At 37.0% G+C, this 22783-nt stretch overlaps 1 protein-coding gene across 1 annotated transcript; it reads right to left on the bottom strand.

Annotated features, from left to right (window-relative positions):
- Nucleotides 1–289: 289 nt before the first annotated feature.
- On the bottom strand, nucleotides 290–22581 carry BRMS1L (BRMS1 like transcriptional repressor). Its single transcript, XM_034418034.2, has 10 exons — nucleotides 22265–22581; nucleotides 16845–16935; nucleotides 15807–15934; nucleotides 11667–11746; nucleotides 7455–7551; nucleotides 6467–6550; nucleotides 5323–5387; nucleotides 4255–4294; nucleotides 3880–4006; nucleotides 290–2716 (listed from the first exon to the last, which is right to left on the bottom strand). Exons 1-10 carry the CDS (start codon nucleotides 22398–22400, stop codon nucleotides 2593–2595), a joined length of 972 nt encoding a protein of 323 aa, XP_034273925.1. The 5' UTR covers nucleotides 22401–22581; the 3' UTR covers nucleotides 290–2592.
- Nucleotides 22582–22783: the final 202 nt, after the last annotated feature.

Below are 22783 nucleotides of genomic sequence, written 5' to 3' on the forward strand. Positions count from 1 at the left end.
TTTCTTTGGGGAACAGGGCTATTAAAACAGCATTCAAAGCATCCTAAAGTTTGGTCTCAAAATCCCACTGTTGTTATTATGGGATTTCCAATGTGTTTTCTACACTTAGGCTCATTCACAAACGTAACATCTTAAAAGAAAATAGCCTGACGGTGACAGAAACAAATGTTGACATACCAAACATATTAGCTCCGCTACACTGTATGACATAAGTTTAGAACTCTACTTTCATGAGAGATTCTTGGATTCAGTTCCATATTTACAGAATAGAAACTACACAGACAATAGGTTTAATTATCTGGATTTTCCATGATGAGTTATTTTATTATACACCAGGTTAAAAAATACAAATATTTCATCATTACAAAAAAAGCTTTATCAAACTGTGTACATACAGAGGGGTTGTCAAAGCCAACCTGTCATTAATACTTTATATATGTTTGGCTAATATGAGAGATACATAGAGTAAGATTACTCCTCTGGGTTAGTTTTCTGCAGACTTTTGGCAATGGTCAAACTGTCTTCCAACATCAGCAAATACATTTTCATAAAAAGTTGAAAGCAGTTTAGTTGTTTTGAGGCTTAGTAACGGTAACAAAGTAAACTGACAAGCAGGAGAGGTCATAATTTATTAACTGGCAAGTGGGTCCGATTGCCAGTTACACAGAAGCAAGCAAACATGACATGAGCAGGTAACCAAGTTTTAAGCAATAGGCTAGTCCTCCACAATTCACTGCCACACTATGCTTGTGGCCTACTTTGTGATGCAAAGAGTTTGTAACGCATTGCAGACAAAATGAGACAGATGTGTTTCCAACCTACGGATCTGTACAAAAACAGATGTTGCTGATCCTTCATGCCAGAAACAAAATAAATACATTCCAAGACACACAAAGCCATTTTTGAATAGTGACAGGCACTTTCTAATGAATGAAGGTGATATTCTTCTGATTGCCAAAAGCTTGCACGGTAAGGACTTGAAATGAGAGTTGTCAGAATCAAGACCACAGAATTGAGATTTAAGCAATATTTCCCCCCAAGACTTTTTAAACACTAAAAAAAAAACAACATCATAAAAATGCTTGCCTGCAGCTGAGTGGCTGATTCATATAGCCTTCTGGTATTTACATCTTCCAGGGATGACTGTGTTCACATTTCCATTGTAAAAGAAGTTTCAGTTTTCTTTATATAGCTCCCCATTCTTGTCATTACAATGTTTGCTGAGACTAGTAATTTATCCACTGAACCTCTAGTCACGACTATAAGAAAGACTGAGGCCACCTATTAACAGTCAGATTTAGCACCAATCTAAGCCGAAGCTTCAAACACTTTTGGCAGTTATTTCCATCAGACAAAGTCCCTCTCCTGAAACTTCATCTTAATGGATTTAAAGTGCGCAGAAACCACCAAATAATGTCTTCTCCCCACACTCACAACACCCTCTTCTATTGCTTCAAACATGAAAGCTAGGTCTTACCTCCATATTAAATTTTACAAATTCAAACCTTTCTAGAATTTTGAAGCTGCAAACATCACATATTTTTTGCCCAATATACAATTTTGAAAGGTTACACTGTGCTTAACTATAGATACATATTATTATAGGACAATATGCAGTATATGCAGCAATAGGTTTTGTCATTATTTCATCATTTATTGAATTGGCACTTTTAACTTGAAGAAAAAGATCATTTAATACTACAGGATATAGTGCCATTGCCTTGAAGCAATGTATTTATGGCTACGTTTTATTTTTGTTATCACAAAGAAACTGGTAACACAAATAAAGGAGCATAAATGGGCAAACCCTTTGAGACGCCACTTTTTTCTTGTTTTCAATTAATTTAAAAAATATTTCACTACCAGACTATATCCATGTAATGCCTGCAAGACGTTTTTGCAATCTATATTTGCAAGACAAGCAAGACTGCTAAAAAGCAAAAGCAAATGCTAGGCAATGGACTTCACAATTACATGATTTTAGGTAACTCTACTACTGCCAATTTTATACAGCTGGTTTTTAGAGTTTAACTGTAAAAAGAGAGGTGTCAGTATCAGAGGTGGAGAAGCCCAGCAGCTCTAGCTCATAGGAGCAATGGAAAGGGATGCTGGGAGTTGTAGTTCAGCAACATCTGGAAGCCATAGATCCACATGAAGATACAATATCCAGAAAGAATAGTTCCACGCATCCTTTTTCAATTCCACCACCTCTGCAATTAAGCAACTTCAAAATTGGCTTGTTGACTGAGTCATACAAGCTGTTACAGGAAAAAATATAAATAAAAGTGCCTTGTACCTGTATGCACAATTCTAGCTCATGCATGCACAAAGCTTTATAGGACTGCAGTCTTAACCATGAATTCCAGACAATCCAAAGCTATTTTCTGTGTCACGCATTGAACCCAAATTAGAGGCAAAACGTCATGTTCAACATGATAATGTGTTACCTATTCTAAAACATCTGCATGAAGATTACTTGTACTACTAAAAATACACAGATACGGCCACAAAGATAGATGAGAGCATACAGTAAATACATTTTCCATTTTATGACACTTCAAGCAGGCTAACACTGTCTGGTTAGTTTAATAGTCAGTTGTGATTATGTCTGATGGAATATTTTCCTTTTTGTAGCTGGGAAATATATAGTTTGGATTTGCTTCCATCAGATCTCTTAAACCACACTTCATCATGGTTAATTGTTGTAATTATAGCACTGAAAAGGAAGACGGAAAAGAGAAATTAGTGTTCCTATACAACTGCAATATTACCCCAACCTGTACACAAATTGATAAACAGGACTATAATTACTGGTAATAAAACTTTAAAGTATAATAGCAAATGCCTGGAAAACGAAGGAAAATTAACAGAATAGTACAATACTAAAAGAATATTCCATAGTACTGCATTGGTTTGGAAATAATTCACTTTTTTAAACAGCTTTCCTTTGCCAAAAAAAAAAATGTATGGATATATAACTAGATACAATAAGAGACTAAGTAAATGGGGAACACTGATATCCTCAAAACTTTATCTGTTTTGTTGCCTATTAATAGAAATTATACAATAACCTAAGTATAATCATTAGGTCTCTTTTATTTACAACACAGTGGCCCAATAAGGTAAAACAGAGCAAAACTGAGAATGCTTATTTCATTTAATCTGTATTTCTTTTTCCTTGGGGTACACATAAAAAGAGACAGAGATATGTATACTGGAGGAAGACATACTTCATGCAGATAATGAAGTATATTGCATCCAGTTTCAAGGACAAAATGTAAGGTTTACAATTATAGTTCTTGGAAAGCTAACACAAGGGCTGTGGTACACCATATGAAGAATATTCTTCCCATTATAAACAGATGAATTGAAAAATAAAACAGGAAAAAATTGTTGAAGTGGAAATAAAAAAGGCATCAAGCTGCAAGTTTTCCATATTCAATATTCCACCAGGAGCCCTGGTGGCATAGTGGTTAAAATGCAGTATTGCAGGCAAACTCTACCCACAGCTTGGATTTCAATCCTAATGGGGCTCAAGGCTGATTCAGTCTTCCATCCTTCCAAAGTCAGTAAAATGAGGACCCAGATTTGGGGGCAATATGCAAATAATGTTTCTACATTGTAATCCATCCAGAGAGTGGTACAAAGCACTATCGGGCAGTATATAAGCCTAAATGCTATTACTATTGTGTTCTGGCTGATGCTATCCTAAGGATGCTTTACTATCTGGCTGATGTACCTTAAGGATGCTTTACTTTGAAGTCTCACCCTCATGAGCTGCACAACTGTTATGTCCAAATTAGCTACATATGCCTAAATCACTTAATACAGTAGGAGGGAAAATTTGAACTGTATTCAATTTATTTTAAAAAGTCATACCTTGTAGGGCATTCATCTTTTCTATCAATACATATTGTCTGTCCACGTCCATACCATTCCCCATTATAGTAGAGTTTTCCTTCCTCAGATCGTGTGCTGTGTAGGTGTTTTTCCAACTTGACAGGTGCTGAAAAGAGGCAGTATAGACAATGCCGATAAAATGTAACAGTTGCTTTAAGACAGGAAATAGAAAGTGGGAAGGAAGTCATTGTGGATATTGGTACTCTACAAAGGATTACAGCCCAAAAAAGGGGAACTGACTGCATCATCATGGTCATAGTGCCTCTGCTTTTCAGCAGCAGTGGAGTAGAGCATGATAGTTGTAATTGGCTACTCTATGAATTAACTGCAAAAGAGTAAAGTAAGTTGCCTTACGTTCTGCTTTCACTCTATGTGGTCCCAACGTAGCCATTGCCTGAAATTTAAAAAAAAAAAATTCATTTTTTAAAAAAGTCATGTTTTAGAAAGCTATCTTCTAAAGAAATTTCATTTTAAAGAACAATTTCATGACAACTCCTATGAAAAAGATATATGGAAACATAGACAACTTATTCTGAAAAAGTGTGTATATTGCAATTGGATAGTGTAGTGATTAGAGCACTGGCCTTTGATGTGGGAGACTTGGGGTTTGAATCTCAGTTGGTAGTTATCTTACCAGTAGAGGTCCTTGGGCAAAGACTCCCCCAACCTTTCACCTGCCTACCTCAGGATATGGGTGATATGACCCAAAAAAGTCATGCCAGCTCAGATATCCCCCAGATTAATAAGGTCTGCAGCAGATATTGCAGAACCAGGACAATCTGATGAAAATTGGGCTTCTGGAATAAACCATACATGGATAAGGTAAGAGAACCTGGAATGCTACTACAATAGTAGACCAAATAAAAGCAGATCATTATGCTAGATGATTATTTTCTTTCTTGTTTCAAATACAGTGGTACCTCGGTATTCAACTGCTTCAAAATGTGTCAAAGCATTTTGATATGAAAATGTTGTCTGGGTATTCATTGTTTGTGTGGGACTTGATGCACTGCAGTAGGAAGAGGAAGATGGCTGCAGAAAGCAAACAGGAAATCAGCTATGCTGGGAAGGTTGCTGCAAAAGGAAAAGGAGAATGACCGCAGAGGGTGGACAGGAAATTAGGTCTCCTGAGAAGGTCGCTGATAAAGGAAAAGGGACAGGATGTCCTTCCCAGCCAAAGCAAAAGGTTATATGGTAAGTCATCTGGTTTGAAGTACCACTGTAACTGACTATATACACACGTTTTGTAGGACCTATCAAATCCATCATCAAACCAATCAATACAACACACCATCATATATCTCTCTTCCTACAAAATAGTTACAGGATCATCTTTTTCTTTATTTGCAGAGTCTAAAAATGGACATATAAATGTGATGACTAGTAAATATCTTAAAACTAGGCACTTAAAAATATACATACCTTCCTTATTGTTGTCCAGTCTTCAAGTATATCAAGATCTTGTAGCATATACACAATATAGGGTCGTTAATATGTTAAGGAGGTTGTACTTTTTCTAAAATGGATCATATTTTAAAAAATCTGTGTGTCATCCACACCAAGTACATCAGACTAGGAATCAACTACATAAGAAGGTTAAGACTACTTTCTATAAATTCATAAACTATTTTCCCACATTTATTTTCAAGCACTGAGATTTAAATTAAAAGGGATGCTTTTCGTTCTATAGCATATAGTATTATATCCTTTCAAGCTGGAAAGAAAAAAAAATATGGAAATCTTTTTCTGGAAAAAAAATATCTGATCCACACATAAATATAAAAGTCCTAAACAAGTGAAAAGAAATCTGGGATAGGTGCGTTCATAACAAAATGTCAGCACCAATCTCTTCATGACTCTATGGATGACAATATTTAGAGGGGTTAATATTATGATACTATATTGCTCACACTGGACATACAATATAGTAACTCTGGTCAAATTTATCCTTAGGCTCTATTAAAATATAATGCTCATGATTTTGTCAGTCTTCAAACTACCATCCTATGTTTCCCTATGCATGTTTTAGGAAAGGTGACAAATAAGCAACTGAACTAACTATACTCAGTAGTTAAGTTATAAAAATGAGAGCTAATTTCATGTGATGGTTAAAGTAGCAGGCTAGAAACCAGGAGTCTATGAGTTCTACTCCCTTCTTAGGCACAAAAGCCAGCTGAGTGACCTTGTTACAATCACTCTCTCTGTGTCTAGGAATAAGTGAATGGCAAAGAGTTCTGAAATTTTGCCAAAAATCCTTGCAGGGACTAGTCCAGGCAGGCATAAAAAATCAACAATGTTTCGAAGGCACCAAAGGGGTGGGTGGGGGGGGGAAAGTTAAGTTTATAAACATTCTTGATTGGTAACAGAAAAGGCATGGAGAGATAGGTTGAACAGTGTTGATGCAAACTAAAATTAATTTGATTTTCTTTTTCTTTAGCCCTATCTCCTGTGTTTCATTAATTTTACTTACTGCTTCTTACTCTTTTTCAACGCTTTGCACAATGTTGATTATTCCAAAATAGAATAGCATGATGAATGTATGTTTATGGCAGCTGCTAAAGGATATCTGAAACAACAACGGGTTTCTTCTTCTCTGGACTAAATAGATCCTTTCTTTTTTTCCTAGATTGAAGTTCATCATTCCATAACTCTGAGAAAGAGAAAAAAAAATGTTGCAGTTACACCTTTTTAATCCCAGAGTTCATAGGCTAAGCCCTTCTAAAAAGACCAATTTGGGGAAAAAATCAGATTCATATCTTAAATCATATTTAAGAAATTATGAGGATTAGTTTAAAACCATAAGAAACGAAGTTACCCAAACCACCACAAGTGTGTTTATTTTCCCTTATTCCATCACACTTTCTTCCTCTCTTTCAAAAACTATCCACCCTCAAATAGGTCAGGAGTTCAGAGAATGGGGAATCGTTATTCATGTATCCTTTAAGTTAGGGTTCCCCAAAGTGGTCAATATCAATCCCCAAAGATCAATGAGATTATCCAGGGGGCTGTCATTATTGTTATTGATACTATTATTAGTGAAAGGAGTACTTATTAAGTTATTTTCATATAATAAATGAAGGTCAATGAACAATCTGAAATTTCATGAAAGGGTCATTGACCTGAAGAGATTAGGGACCCCTGTTTTAGGTTAATTTTAAGTATCAGAAGGCATCAGAGAACAAACCCGAGGCCTCATTAAGAGGCATGAGCTAGCTCAATTTTTCTCAACCTCAGAAGTTTAAGATGGGTAAACTTCAACATTCAGCAGGCTTACTGGGGAATTCTGAGAGTTGAAGTCCACCCATCTTAAACTTGCTGAGGTGGAAAAACTATGATCTAGCTTATCAAATTTTTGAGGTAGAATGTACAAGCAGAAGTAAATCTAAAAATATAACTTAATATTCTTAATTCTTCTCAATTTTGTAGACAAAATAGACACTCCAAAAATAAACCAAGTAAGTGCTATAATTCACTGCAATCTTTATTACACAGATTATAATTAATTTGGGTAGTGACTTATTCATTCAAGCTTTATCTCTTGAATAGTAACTTACCTGAGGTAATGTCAATACTATGTCGGTCTTCTTCAAGTCGTCTGATTTTTTCTTCTAATTCACTCTGAACAGTATCATACAACAAGAGCTTTTCACTCTGAAAGAAAAAATTAATACGGTGTTCACACTGAAAGTTACATGAAGCAGGTAACATCCTCACAAATACTGTAGAGATGTTCTCTTTTCACAGAAATTCCAAGTTTATGTCATAACAAGCATTAAAAGGGATTTTCTTGTCTCAAGTAGTATTTAAACTACTTGAATTTAAATTTAAAAAAATATAAATTTCATAAATATGGAAAATGAAAACCCACTTAATAAATGCAATAAGAACAGAAAAGGAAAAGTGCATGCAATTGCAGTAAAACAGATTCCGTAAATATATTACATTAGAAAACAAAGAATTCCACTTTTTAAAAAAAGTTTTATAATTTGTAGCTACTTTAAATAAAAGCCAGACAAAATAAAGTAGACCCTGAAGTTTTCTAAACCCCATTTACATGCAAAAACAATCCAAATGGCAAATGTTTATGTTTTTTAATTGTTCTTAAATAGCCAAGGTCATATAGATAGAATAGAATAGAATTTTTATTGGCCAAGTGATTGGACACACAAGGAATTTGTCTTAGTGCATACGTTCTCAATGTACATAAAATAAAAGATACACTCATCAAGAATCATAAGGCACAACACTTAATGATAGTCATGGGTTACAAATAAGCAATCAGGAAACAATATCTGTTACACTCATCCCGATCTGTTTTGCCCAGTTATGATCACCCTTGCCTCAAGACAGTTTTGGCCACTGCAAGCAGGAATTTGAGATTCATATAAAAGTTCATATAAAATTTAATGCTGATGCACTGATATTTGTGACATTGTTTGAGCAAAAATCCACATGACATGTTCAATATTTCGCCTGGGGCTACTCGCCATTGACAAAGCTTGTTTGAATCTGTGCTGTACATCTTCAAATGACTAGGGACTGTATGAGACATAATGTAATGGCATGTGGGGATGATCTTGGGACAGAGGGAAGAGCCAAAACCAGGGGAAAAGTTGGATAAGAGGCAGCTTAGCTTGCAGAAGGAATGTGGGCATGGCAAATGTCTCTGGACGGACTCTCCCTTGTTTCCTGAGCTATAAAGGTAAGGGGGAAGGGAGAAATGTATTTTCATATTTGCAGGCTTGTTAATGTAACTGTTGTGACTCGGGCTCCTGAGCCTGTCCTCACGGAGGAAGATGACTCTGAAAGTGATGGGGAGGAACTGACAAGGCCTCTCTCTCCAGGACCCTCCCTTCTGGCAACGCCTCAGGTTCCAGCTGAAGGCCAGGAGGAAGGCATGTCGGAGCACCCACCAATAGGGAGTGATGAAGATCAATCTTGGATTGATCCCAGGCAGCATCGGAGGGAGAGGCGTGCGCAGCAAAGGAAGAGGTGTAGAAGGGCCAGAGATTGCTGAGTCACTGAGCCATGCCCGACAGGGGATAAAAGTAAGTGGGGTTGCTCTGCAGGCTCTGTGACGGACAAAAACTGCATATCGTGAGCTTCGGACGGGATATCTTTCGGAATTAAGGCTTGGACTTTGTGAATGACTTCTGACTACTCTTTTGTGCCTTGTGAACCCTTGATTGCCCCAGCAACGGACTACAGATACGCTGACTCCTGTTTCTAGAGGTGATAAGAAACTTGGCAGGCATTCGTAGCTGCCAGAACTTTTATCTGCCAAAGGATTTTTTTTTTTAAATTTGATTTATATGCCGCCCTTCTCCGGGGACTCAGGGCGGCTTACAATGCGTTAAGCAATAGCCTTCATCCTTTTGTATATTTATACAAAGTCAGCTTATTGCCCCCACAAACTGGGTCCCCATTTAACCTACCTTAGAAAGGATGGAAGGCTGAGTCAACCTTGAACCTGGTAAGATTCGAACCTGCAGTAATTGCAGGCAGCTGTGTTAATAACAGGGTGCTTTAAACCACTGTACTACCAAGGCTCTTTCAGATTCAGGTCAGCCTGTAAAAATAAATTACTGGTAGACGTCTTTTGGTCATTTGTCTGCCTATGTGAGGTGGGGGGACAGAACAGTAACCTATAATAAAGTAAAATTAGTTAACCTAGGCGTGCTTCCTTGAAAGGTTCATGTGTCCTAATGCCTTCTCATTTATTAGCATCAGATTCTGATTAAGCAGTTTCTTGGTTCATTGAAAACAAAAGGCTATGTTATCAGACATTTCATCAACAGTAGGTGGGTATATAAGTTCAAGGGAAAGAAGTGAAATAATTTGACACAATTTGTCCCCACTCATTTATCCATCAAATGTGCATTGTGCTGTAATTGACTAAAGACTATATGTAGTCCAAGATTATTACAGTATAATTGGGCTTCACCATCAAAAATAGAAATCCACTAATCTTATGACTGCTCTTGGTGTTTTTGAGAATTATTTTAATACTACAAAAAACATATATGCTACATAAACAACTTTGGGAGGTTGTGTGTAGAATTTACTGTTGGGCTTCATGAAAGCTCTATCCTCTTGTAAAATAATGTTTTGTTTCATTTGTTCATTCATTCATTCATATAATTTCTATCTCAGCAAATGACACTGAGCAACTCACAATTCAGAAATATACATTACAATTAAATTCTTAAAAACATTTAAAAAAACAATAAAAACAGTAAAACCATTAAAACACTAAAATATTAGTTATATAGTTTTAGTTATAGCTGTGTGCCTAAATTTTTTAGATCAAATTCCATTCGTTACTCTGATCTCATGTAATAATACTAAACAATTTATAAATAAATTGAAATAAATATTTGAATGTTTTTTCCTTCCTGAGTATGCAGTTAATCTGGCAGATCACAGAAGTGTTTCTTGAAACTAAAACTGCACACAAAATATGCAAAAATGTGGTTCAGGTGATTTTTATAAAGCTGATACATATCTTAAAATAGCCTGGGTACAATTTATGCAGGATGTATATTATCTTTTAAATATACAAAAGCTGTAACCAACTGATTCATTATAAGCTTTCAACATAACTGCAAAAACATAATAAAAAAACTTTAAGTAAGAATTTCACAAGAACAATTAGTAAGACTGACAAAGATATCAAGATATTTTAAAGCAACCCAACTTATTTTGTAGATAAAATATATACTATTTATATATTTGTAAGTATATAATATATAAAATTTGTAAGTATATAATATTTTCAAATTGTTATTCAACTGTATTTTGGACATTAATACATTAGAGAGGGTCCAGAGGTATTTTACAAGAAGAGTACTCAACTCCTCTGCTTGCAATAAAATTCTTTATACCACCAGGCTTGAAATTTTAGGCCTAGATAACCTTGAACTACGCTGTCTACATTCCGACCTAAACTATCTACCATAACGTCCTACCTGTTAATTTACTACTTTAATTTCAACCACAATAACACAAGGGCTATCAATAGATACAAACTAAATGTAATCCGCTCTAATCTTGATTGTAGAAAATACGATTTCAGCAATAGAGTAGTAAATGTCTAGAATACTCTACCTGATCCTATTGCTAGTTTCTCTAACTCCCACACCTTTTACCTTAAACTGTCTACTGTGGACCTTTCATGTTTCTTAAGAGGTCCCTAAGGGGGTGTTCATAAGCGCACCAGTGTGCCTACTGTCCCTGTCCTACTGTCCCCATTTATATGTACTCATTTTATGTGTTTATGGCTATGTTTTGCTTATTTATATCCATTTATTTGTGCCATTTTTTCATGTGTCCATGTCTATGTTTATACTGATACTTGTTTCCTTGTACTTGTTGACAAAATAAACAAACAAATATATATATATATATATATATATATATATATATATATATATATATATATATATATATATATATATATATATATATATATATATATATATATATATGCATATTCTCTCTAGCCAGGTTTTACCTATGTAAACTTAGTTGTTCTACAGCCCTAGGTTCTGTGAAATCTCATTCACAAGTTCTTGGGCCCTTTTTCTGCTAGGTAAAACCTAGCTAGAGAGAATATGCACATAAAAGCCTATGAAAAAAGAAAAAAGATACACACACACACACACACACACACACATATATATGTATATAGCTTAGTGTAGTGAGTTTATTACCTCAGAACTAATCAATTACAGACAGATTAAAACATTTCCAGCTCAAAACAGTACCTCACAATGCTGTCGGGAAGCCTGAATTTCACATTCATACTTGTTTTTCACAGATTCCAAGCAGAGTTCTCTGTAGATACCTACAAATAAACATTCATTTAATATTAATAGGAGAAGGGCATCATGGAATGCCATTCTGAAAATTCTGAAAAGGCAATAGTGGAATTTATAAAAAAAGATTTGCTTTACATCTCCATTTGTGCAAAGCCTAAATTAATCCCAATTAATTAAGTTTTAATCCCAATCCAGTGAGGTATCTGCCCTGGCTTTACAAGGCTCAAGTGCTGCTTTGAAAATTATAAATCTTAATATTACCTGTAAGAGTATTTGCTATTTTACAGAAAATGTATAGAATTTGAGCACTGGTTGAATTAATATTAACCTATTATTAGACTTGCTCAGTGAACATTAATTCAGTCCAGCAAGATGGGCAGCCATTAAAGTTTATAGTCCATTTGCTAATTTAACAACCTTTCTTCCCCCATGTTTTTTAAATTCTAGATCAGTTATACATTTGTTGCATGGCCTGAAAAAGTCAAAATCAAAAGGAAAGTACTGATGGTAAACAGTTTGGAGAGTGTGAACAAGTGGCATATAATGCAATCTTAATACTAAAAAACAAGATTCAGAGAAATTCCTTCCCTCCCTCTCTCCCATCGTTTCTTGAGATAATGATGATCATGATGGCACCAATGCAAATAGGTTTCTGACAGCTGTGAAAAGGACCACTGAATTTCTCCAACAACCCTATCTTTCTATCTTTGTTTGTTTGTTTGTTTGTTGCTTGCTCTACACTACAAAGAGCTGTGATGGCGCAGTGGTTAAAATGCAGTATTGCAGGCTAATTCTGCCCCCTGCCAAAAGTTTGATCATGACAGGCTCGAGGTTGACTCAGCCTTCCACCCTTCCAAGATCAGTAAAATGAGGACCCAGATTGTTGTTGGGGGTAATATGCTGACTCTGTAAACCGCTTAGAGAGGGGTACTCTATGTACTCTGAAGTACTCTGAAGTGGTTTATAAGTCTAAGTGCTCCTCCTCTATGCTATTGAATGGAGGAACCACTTCCTTGTAGAAACCAAATAAGAAATCAGCCATTGATTCCTGCCTGCTATATACCTGGTAAGCAGTAAAAATAAAACAAAATCAATCCACTGGGTTTTTTTCTTTCTGACTTAAGAAATAGGAAACAGACTGGATAGAAGGGAGAAATGGCATTTTCTGTTTGCAAAACAGAATGGACAACAAAACATATATTCTTAAGGGGTGGGTGTACAGTTTGATGAGAAAAACCTTGGGGTTTCTAGAGCCAAGAATATATTTTCCTCTTGCATCAACTGTAACAAAATAGTATCTAAAAGTAATACTGTGTATAAAGATAAAAACTTTATTATGATTTAGCAACAATGTGTAAGCAGATAGTATGTGGCCACCAACAAGATATAAAAATTTCCTGCTCAATTTACAGGTAGTCCTTGACTTACAACCATTCATTTAGTGATCGTCTGAAGTTAAAATAGCACTGAAAAAAGTGACATGATCATTACTCACACTTATGACTGTTGCAACATTCCTGTGGTCACATGATCAAAATTCAGGAGCTTGACAACTGGAATGTATTTATGAGATGATTACAGTGTCGCAGGGGCACCGGAACATCTTTTGAGACCTTCTGACAAGCAAAGACGATGGGGAAGCCAGAGTCACTTAACAACCATGTCATTAACTTAACAGTGATTCACTTAACAACTGTGGCAAGAATGGTCATAAAATGGGGCAAAACTCCCTTAACAATTGTCTTGCTTAGCAACAGAAATTTTGGGCTCAATTGTGATCGTAAGTCAATGACTACCTGTAGTGGACTGCAAAAATATTTTGCAAATCTATGATCATTAATGTGAGTTCCATCTAGCCTTTCAACAGCATCTCAGTTACTGAGTTTCCAAATTCTTGTTTTCCATTCTGGTTTGCAAATAATTCAGTGTGCAAGAAAGAGGAAGCCTCTTTGCTCAAGGTCTATACAGGAAAAGTTAATTTAAAGCATTCAAAATATTGGGAAGGAGAGAAAATAAATATCAATCCACATTAAATTAAAATTATGTCAAAATTATTATTACACTATATTCATTATTCTACTTGGTCCAGCCTTTCTGTATAGTGCCCCAGTACATTTCTTACATGCAAATATATTGTATAGATTTGTCGTATTATATACAAATGTAAATATATTGTAATGCTCTGTCTTAACAAATTGGTTTTCTAAAATAGGAATAAATACGTTCCTTACTTTCATATGTTGATTCTAATTATTCTAAACCATAATCTACCCTAATATCTGAAACAAAGAATTCTGTTTACCAACCAGTCTTAAATCATTTACTGTATTTTTTGCACTATAAGACGCACCGGCTATAAGACACACATTAGCTTTAGAGGAGGAAAACAAGAAAAAAAACCTGCTTCTGCCTCCCAGCATCCATCAGTATTCATTTGGGTAGCGTCCTTGCAGCAAACAGCCTGGTCAGCTTCAGCACATTATCACAGCCCCAGCATGTGGCTCGTCAGGGCTCTGCTCCGTTGCACCCACCACCGGTCACCTGAGCTGAGCTGCTGCCAGGAAACACTGGAGCCTTCGCTGCTGAGCAGCTGGTTGACAGTTGGATCAGCAGCGGGGATTGCCGCCAGTGTTCACCATCCTGCTTATCGCCACCGCTGCCATTCAATTGGTAGCGGTAGTCCCTGCCACCTAGAACAGCTGATCAGCAGTATTCCGGGAGGTGGATCCAACCGCCAATCAGCTGCTTGGCAGCAAAGGCTCCAGCATTCCCAGGTGGCGGCAAACAGCCGCCACACCAACCCCCCTGCCGCAATATTCACTCTATAAGGTGCAGAGACATTTCCACCCACTTTTTTGGGGTGGAAAAGTGTGTTTTTAGTGCGAAAAATACGGTAATTATTCTTTAATGATTCAAGATAATAAACCAAGTTTAAACCAAAGTTCATTGTTTTGGACAGAGCAAGAAACTGGCATTTTTAAATCAGTTTTTAGATACAAAACACTAAAGATGATTTATAGTTTTTAACAGCACAATTTTAGAACATCAGATATACTACATCTGAACCAGCCCTCTGAAGACAACTGCAACTATAGAAGCAACTGAAAGGGAGAGCAAAATAGATTTAGAGATTAATTGCTTTGTATTTTCAGAACTAGGGAAATAATCGGTTTTTTTCCTGAAAATTGAGTTTAACCTGGTATAACACCCAATTCTGACTGAGATATAGCTGCCATTTTGGGACTAATTTGCAATAACAAGTTCTCATATCCTAAACATCTGGCTAGTATTTTTAAAAAACTGGTTAGCTTCTTCCTTGTCCCCTGCTTTCTGCAACATATTTATTGACAAAAAGATCTGAGGAATTTGTATACCGCTTAAAATGTTAATATATATTTATTTATTTAGATATTTATCTAGATTATATAGCCACTAGCAACTCTAGGCAGCTTACAGATAATAAAAACATAAAGTAGAAAAATAAAACAATAAAATAACACACACACACACACTCCTCCTCTGCAGCAACACACACTCAAACCAACCATTTAATGGGCTCCACTCTGGGTTCTCCAGGCCCACTGTCAAAACCATGTCTTCAGGGCCTTACAAAAGAGTGTCAGAGAGGGGGCAAGTCTAATTTCTGGGGGGGATGATCCAGATGGAGGCAGCCATTATAGAGAACTGCTAGCTCATGATATGCCATACACTAAATGCATGCATGCCTACATACGTACAAAAAATACACCACTCTGTGTCATTTTTCTTGGTTTTAATAAATGTATCACCCAGCTCTGCATTTTCAAGCTTCTTCCCCAAAGGAACAACACAACTATGATTGTTGTTGGTGAAAGATTATACACATGCATTTATTTGGGAAACAGAATCCTGCCATGAATGACCTTGCACACTACTGCTATTAAAATATAAGGTCAAAAAATATGCAGTAACAAAAAATTCAACCCCAATTGTTTTCAATTCAAAGGCTTCAGAAGCCCTAAAACTTTTATTAGCATTTTACTTCTACCACTGCCATGCAGTGATATAGTATACCTAACCAAGTCAACAACTACTTCATGCACTCACCTGCCACTTTTGTTCGGATTTGCATGTTTTCTTGCAGAGCTGCCAGTGGTTCCAAGTACTCTGGTGCCTTTCCTGCAATGACTTCCTGTAGCTTTGCATCCACTTGGCTTAATCTCTCTTTGTAAAGTCTGAATATAACAAAAATAGAGCACATTATATTAAAGCCAGGCATAGAACAGTGTAATATTAATATTTCTAAGATCTTCTCAACTGGCACTAGGCATGCCTATGAAGCCCATCAGCCCAGAAGAAATTAGTACGTTTCAAAAACAGACTGAGATATACGATAAATTACAGTCAACTTTTTATTTAGACATTGTTTCAAAAAGTTCATTCAGACTTCTGGTTGATGTCCCGGCGAGAATGGCTTGGAAAATAGCGGGCTCCGCTGAGCCCTGAGAAATCCAGCCGGTAACCGCTGTTGGGAGGCCCTACGGGGTCAAAGCCACATTGTAGGGGTGGTGAAGAAAGGAGAGGTGCTTCATGGACCACAAGGAACTCGCAATTTCCTCCTTAGGTCCGAAGCAAGCTCTCCCGAATGGCAGCATGGCCGACGACCATTTTTGGCAGTGACAAGCTGGGACACCCAGGACCATAGAATTTGTGCTGGAGCTGTCTGTGGACAGAGCATTGAAACTGGATGAGATAACTTCCAACTCTTACTCCAAAGATTTAATTTAAATACAAGAATTTTAAAAGATAATCTCCAAGCATTAAGGAAGACATCTACCTAATATGCAAGCAGCCCGGTTCGAATCCCAGAAAGGTATGGCTAGCTGATGAGAGCTAAATAGCTTGAAATAGATCTATACTAGTCTCCCTTTATTGTCAGTAAATATAAATTTAACACAAAATAGTTGGTCGCAAAAGCGACTGCCTGTGAAGACTCCTGGATTGGGGCTGAAAAGTGAAAGGGAAGCAGTATACTCCTTCCCATATTTGGATAGACAAGGTTGCCCTGATAGAAAAAACACTTAAAATTCAAGACTACAGCTAAATTAGCATCTAAGAGAAGTTCTAGAACATTGGTTTACTTACTGATCTTTGAGATCTGTAAACTGTTTTTCAAGATCAGACATCTCATCTAAACATTCCATTCTTCTTCTTTCACAATCTTCATCATCCATTTCTGCAATGAAAATTATACACTTTTACAAATTTAACTAGTTTGACTCTTCCAATGTAGTTAACAGCTGATATTTTCACTAAGAGCGGCTAAAGTTTTTAATTAAATAAATAATTTAAATAAATTAATGGACCAATGATTATTATTAAATTATTAAATTATTAATAAATTATTAAATCTTCTGGAAAATAGATATAACATATAATATTATTTCTGTGTATCTCTATTTTCTGATTAATCTTATGAAAGAACTGATACACTTTCATTTCATCTTAGAGCCAGCTATGTTATACAGGCAGCCTTTGACTCAGCTAACATTAGAAATTATACTTACCATCCTGTTCTGAGTTATGACACTCGCACATGCACCCAGGGTCACATGTCCATATTTTGGACACTTGGAAACCAGCTCACCTTTTTGCAAGTTTAAACAATAATAATTTCTTAGGGTTCCATAATTTCATGATATGTCTAATTCTATAAAACAAACTCTGTACACCTATAGCAACATTTCAATTTGCTCTCTAGATTGCATGAATAATCCTATGCCATTGCCCTAACTGATAAAACAACCTCAAACTTTTACTATTGTAGCTATAGCAACAGCAAAACTTTTCTTACAAATGAAGATCCACAAAAATATTCATTCATGTATTAGATATTATGTGTCATCCCTAGCGGAAGAGCAGAGGCAACAGTTACAAGAATATTTCTTTTTTTCATTGTTGCATTCTTCCCTTCCCATCAACACTTCCTCATCTCACCCAGGTAAAAACATCCATGGATAAACATTTTCTATACAATATCACTCCTTTTTCAGACAGCAAGGACCTAAACATGTACATGACTCCAGCTTCCATCAGTATGGTAATGCACACTCAACTCAATATATACTATACCAAGTTTGCATATTAGAAAATCAAGTTCATAATCTAAGCAGCACCTTTTAGCCATTCAAGATGTTTAACATACATTTCCAATTCCATATTCATAACCTAAGATGCTGTTTTCCCCATACTACAAATGGAAGACCAATGACAATAAATGATGCCTTTGGGCAACCCATTTAAACTGTTCCGTTGTTTAGCCAAAATTTGAAATAGAAACCATCTCTTGTTGATTTACATATCACTCAAAAACAGTATTTCAAAGTATTTTTTCAATGTTGTTTACACCATCAATTGCAAAGATCTGCCCCCCTACAAATTTACACACTCCCCCTTTTCCTTCTTCAGTTGCAAAAAAGCAATCAGAAGCTCGTCTGAATCCTACACTTCAATTTATGCTGAAACAAGTCACAAATACTGAAATGTGTTTCATACATATCACTGTATATTTATTTTGTTAAATTAGTACTGTACTATTTCCTCAAGAGTTCAAGGTGACCCACACAATGCTGCGTGTCCAATCAGCATCTCTGTGAGATGAGTTAAGATGAGAAACAATGATTGGCCTAAAGACACTCAAATGACCTTTTGGGCACAAGATGGATTTCAACATTTTTCTCTGCACTGAATTGAAGATAGAACATAAAGCATGTAGAGAGCAGAAGCAGGTCTTATTCTTGATGCTTTAAAATATGATTTTACAAGTTACTCAACAGCAGACACCTTCACCCATACAGACTAATGGTTAATGAAGTCAAAATAATATTTGGAGGGAAATGAGAATTTATTTGAAACCAAGATACTTCGGCTAATTTACATTACTCATAAGACACTAGCACACCATTATCTGGATGTGGAACTTGTGTCAGCTGCTTATTTGAGGAAGTGCTGTTGACATGATGCCTAAAAGGCTTAGAGCCCAATAATTTGTTGAACAGCCTCCCCTGGTGGTACATCAGCCCAGACTTTATAATCTTGAGGAAGTGGATTGGATGGGTAGAAGAGCTTGCACCTAAGCAATCTACCCTGTTTCTGGGAAGTAGAGTGATTGGTACATCAAGAGCAACCCAACTTGTCCATATAATCTTGTCAGATACGAGAAATAAGGGAACTCACCCTCCCACTATCTTTCACCTCAAAGTTTCTTCTGAAGTCCCTATAATTACTTTGTTAAATTTATATCCCTTCTTTTACCTAAGAGTACATCCATATTCCTTCTTCCAATCAATCAAATCTGTAAGGTAGCTGACAGAAAATCAGACCCAAAATTATATTAGTTTTTTTTTTAAATCTCCAATATTTATTCTATAGGTTTATGTAATTTTAAGTGTTTTATTTAATGTCTATGTCTTTAATAGTGTGCTTCTTGTGCTTCTTATATAGTTTTTAATTGTTTAAGAGCTCTATCAAGTACACATTAGAGAAAATTCAGAATCTCCTGGGTTCATTGATTAATAAGTCTTTAAAATATATAATGGAAAAAATTGATGCGGAAGGGTATTAATGTTAACAATTAGACATTCTAATAATTTTATTGTATTTATTAATTGTTCTTGACTTATTAAAAACCATCCCAGAGTTTTTCAAGTGTTTTACACATCAATTTTATTAAGCTCTGTATAAGATAATTATACCTACTGAGAAAACCTAGTTTAGTCTGTTGTTTAATTCAAGCCATCAATGAAAGTCTTTAGAATCATGGCTTTCTGTTTTGCCTCCAATTCCAAGGGATCTATGTCTGGCTTGTGGCTGACATAATTAAGAGGTCTTTTCAGAAGTACAAAGCAAACCAAGGGGTGAATCATTCTATTTATTATATATTCCCTATATCAATAAGAACGATAAACAAAATGGTGGCCGGCAATGTAAAGAAAAACGGGGGCGCGAAGCTCCACCAAATGGCCACCGTGCCCAGAGTCAAGGAGGTAGGACAAAATGGCAGTCCGAAATGTGGACACAATGGGAGCGCTCCCTGAAAAATGCTGTTCTGAAGTCTTCCAAGAATATATAAGATTCTGTACTTAGATGCATCTTCTGTGGTATAAGTGCTGTTCCACTGTAATGACTTCTTTTCAGCAATGAAATTAGTTCAGGGTTTCTCAACCTTGACAACTTCTGTTGACTTAAATTCCCAGAATTTCTTAGCCATCATTATCTTAAAATTGCCAAGGTTGAGAAATACTGAGTAGACATAGACCTACTAAATCTAGAAGGATTTCCTCCAACTGCTACGATTAGATGCCACAAAATATTACTTTAGATCTGTTTTGTAAACTAATAGAGATGACCTTGTGACCCAAAGATTAAAAAAATATTTCCCACTCCAATAAATTGTCATAGTTTTTATTCCTATCTGTCTGGATTGACACCAGAATAAAGAGCAGTTATGAAAAAGAGGACTTTTGGGGCCTCCTTGCCATTGAAACTGAAGGAGGAGAAACTTGAGAGCATACTATAACTCTTGGAAATGCTGGACAATAATATATAGAAACTGTTTTTCACATACAGTGAAGCATAAACATTAAGTGTAACTAAAAACACAATGATTAAACAACAAAAACCTAAACCTTCCCAAAGTAAGTCATGAAAAGCAAGTAAGGAGCCTGACAATATCTTTAACCAGCAGAAGGATCTTCATGTGTACTTTTTAATATGCTTGTTTTATGGTGTCCTATTGTTAGCAGCATATAGTGAAATAAAATTTTATTCCTAATTAGTGGGAAAGGATGCACGTCAACATGTAGCAGCACTAGTTGGCCTGATCTAAGTTCATAGGGTAATGCCTGGTTAGGCCTTGAATGGGAGAATTCCAGAGTTGTAGAGTAGACTGAGAAACGGGGGGGGGGGGGGGGGGGGGGGGGGGGGGAATCACTTTCCAAAGAACATTCATTGTAAACCTTTTCCATATTCTTGCTAAGAAAACTGCAGGGGTCTATGAAGTCATCAGGAATCAAACTCAACTTGATTTTAAAGAAGGATGTAATGGACAGAAAAAAATCTCTGCAATAGCATCTGTGATGTGAACACATTGTGAGTGCAAGACATCCTCAGAATCCTTCCCACGGAATATATGATAAAAATCATACTGTTTTTTAGCTTAATAAAAATAAGCAACACTAATTACAGTAACTAGGTTATTGCATTTATTCCTGCAATATGTATATATGATATGCACTGAATATAATTTATTGATTACGATAAATTTACATTCTATCATTCCTCCGGGATTGGTAGACCCATATTCTACAGTCATGGAAGCTCACTGGTCCCAGTCCAATATCCTAATACCATAGGATCCATAGATATAACACCTAAGATGCTAAAATGAACCAACCATATTCTGAGATGGATCATCATTAAGCTCACTATGTTTTACTTCCAAGTGTCCAAGACATACTTGGTAGAAAAACATTAAAGATAAGAATTCCATATTAGGCATATTAACTTGTGTTTTTAAAAAAATATTTTTGACAAGCGAACATACCTAATACTTCTTCCATCTCTTTTTTTCCCCAACAACCCTACTATGAGGTGAGGTGAGCTGAGCTTTAGAGCTAGTGACCGAAGGTATTGAATACAAAGACAAATACAAGCTAACTGTTCGGCAGTTTGTTTTACGCTTTATTTATTTGTGCACTGAAACCATTATCATTTAACCTTAACCCTAAAGATAGGATAGAAAAATGCCTAGTGAACATTCCTCAGACAAACAAATATGGGACATTCCAAATATTTCAGTACACAGGGGGAAAAAATAATAGAGGCTTCAACAAATTAATATTCAAGTTATAACTGGTACATTCCCTGTTTGTAGAAGGCAATGGCAATACACAAAGCACTTGTTCTTTAAAGGGAAGACAGGAAAACTGCAACCTTCATACTAGTAGTTCCATCTTGCAATTTAGTCCGTAAAGCCACTGGCCCAAGAATTACCTATCTGTCTGAATGCATTTGTGGCATTTTTTTTTCTTTTTTGGGGGGGTGCCACACCAAATCAACTCTTTTACAGAAATTTATAGAAATTCCTCCGCCGCCCCCCCCCCACTCCCCGAGGCTGGTTGCAGACAATACACCACACCGTAGGTTTATTATCACCGAATGACGGAGGGGGAATTAGAGGCAAAAGAAGAGAATAGCTCTCCCCAATGAGCCCGGGAGGAAACTTATTAGGAAAGTGAGGCCATTGCCTTGCCCGCCCAGGTGAGGGGGCGTAGAAGCCGGGAGGAGGTGGGGGGGGGGGCTTTCCTAACAAGTCGCCCGCGGCGAAGGAGTGGGAGGAAATGCCGAAAGGGGCCATAAGGGTTGCAAAAGCCGCGGAATCGCCCCGGCAAGCCGACAGAGCCGGACGGGGCGGGGCTGAGCCCTCCCTTCTGCCCCCATCTAACCCCAAGCGAGGCAGATCCGCTCTAGCATGTGCCCGCCCAGGAGCCCTTTCCCCGCTTCACCTGAGCTGTCGCCCTCCTCGGACACGGACGAGCTCTCCGACTCCTCTTCCTCGGAGCTGCTGCCCTCGTTCTCCCCGTAGTCCACCTCCATGTCATCGTGGTTGTTTTCTTTCTTCTCCCTCGAATGGACCGGCATCGCGCCCACTCTCGGCAGACGCCCGGCGTCACCCGCTTGGAGACCCAGGACGGCAGCTTCGCCAGCCCGGCCCTCTAACGCGCCGAAGCTCCGCCCCACCGAAACCCCGCCATCCACCTTAGGGCGGCACCACCCAACCCGCCTCTCGGCCGCTCATTGGTGGGACGCCAATGAGCGTTTCGTAGTCGGGCGTGGTTGGGTGGGGGGGGGGTGTTCTGTGTTGCGGAGGATTTCGGGATATGTAGTCTTTCTTGGGAAGGCTTATAGATCCCAGTAGTAGTAGTAGTAGGGCAGGAGAGGATGGGAGGGAGGCTACTGAACGGTCTACGTGTTTTAAACCAGATTTTAACACAGAGATTAACGCTGTTTCCATCTTGTTTGAA

Source organism: Pantherophis guttatus, chromosome 1, assembly GCF_059756535.1.
Source record: "Pantherophis guttatus breed Tessera chromosome 1, ASM5975653v1, whole genome shotgun sequence".
NCBI classification, from domain to species: domain Eukaryota; kingdom Metazoa; phylum Chordata; class Lepidosauria; order Squamata; family Colubridae; genus Pantherophis; species Pantherophis guttatus.

Coding starts and splice junctions, on each gene's coding strand:
- BRMS1L (XM_034418034.2), bottom strand. CDS start 22,400: ATGCCGGTCCATTCGAGGGAGAAGAAAGAAAACAACCACGATGACATG. Junction 15,935..16,844: donor TTTACAGATCTCAAAGATCA/GTAAGTAAACCA, acceptor TGTTATATTCAG/ACTTTACAAAGAGAGATTAA. Junction 11,747..15,806: donor AATCCGAACAAAAGTGGCAG/GTGAGTGCATGA, acceptor GTTTATTTGTAG/GTATCTACAGAGAACTCTGC.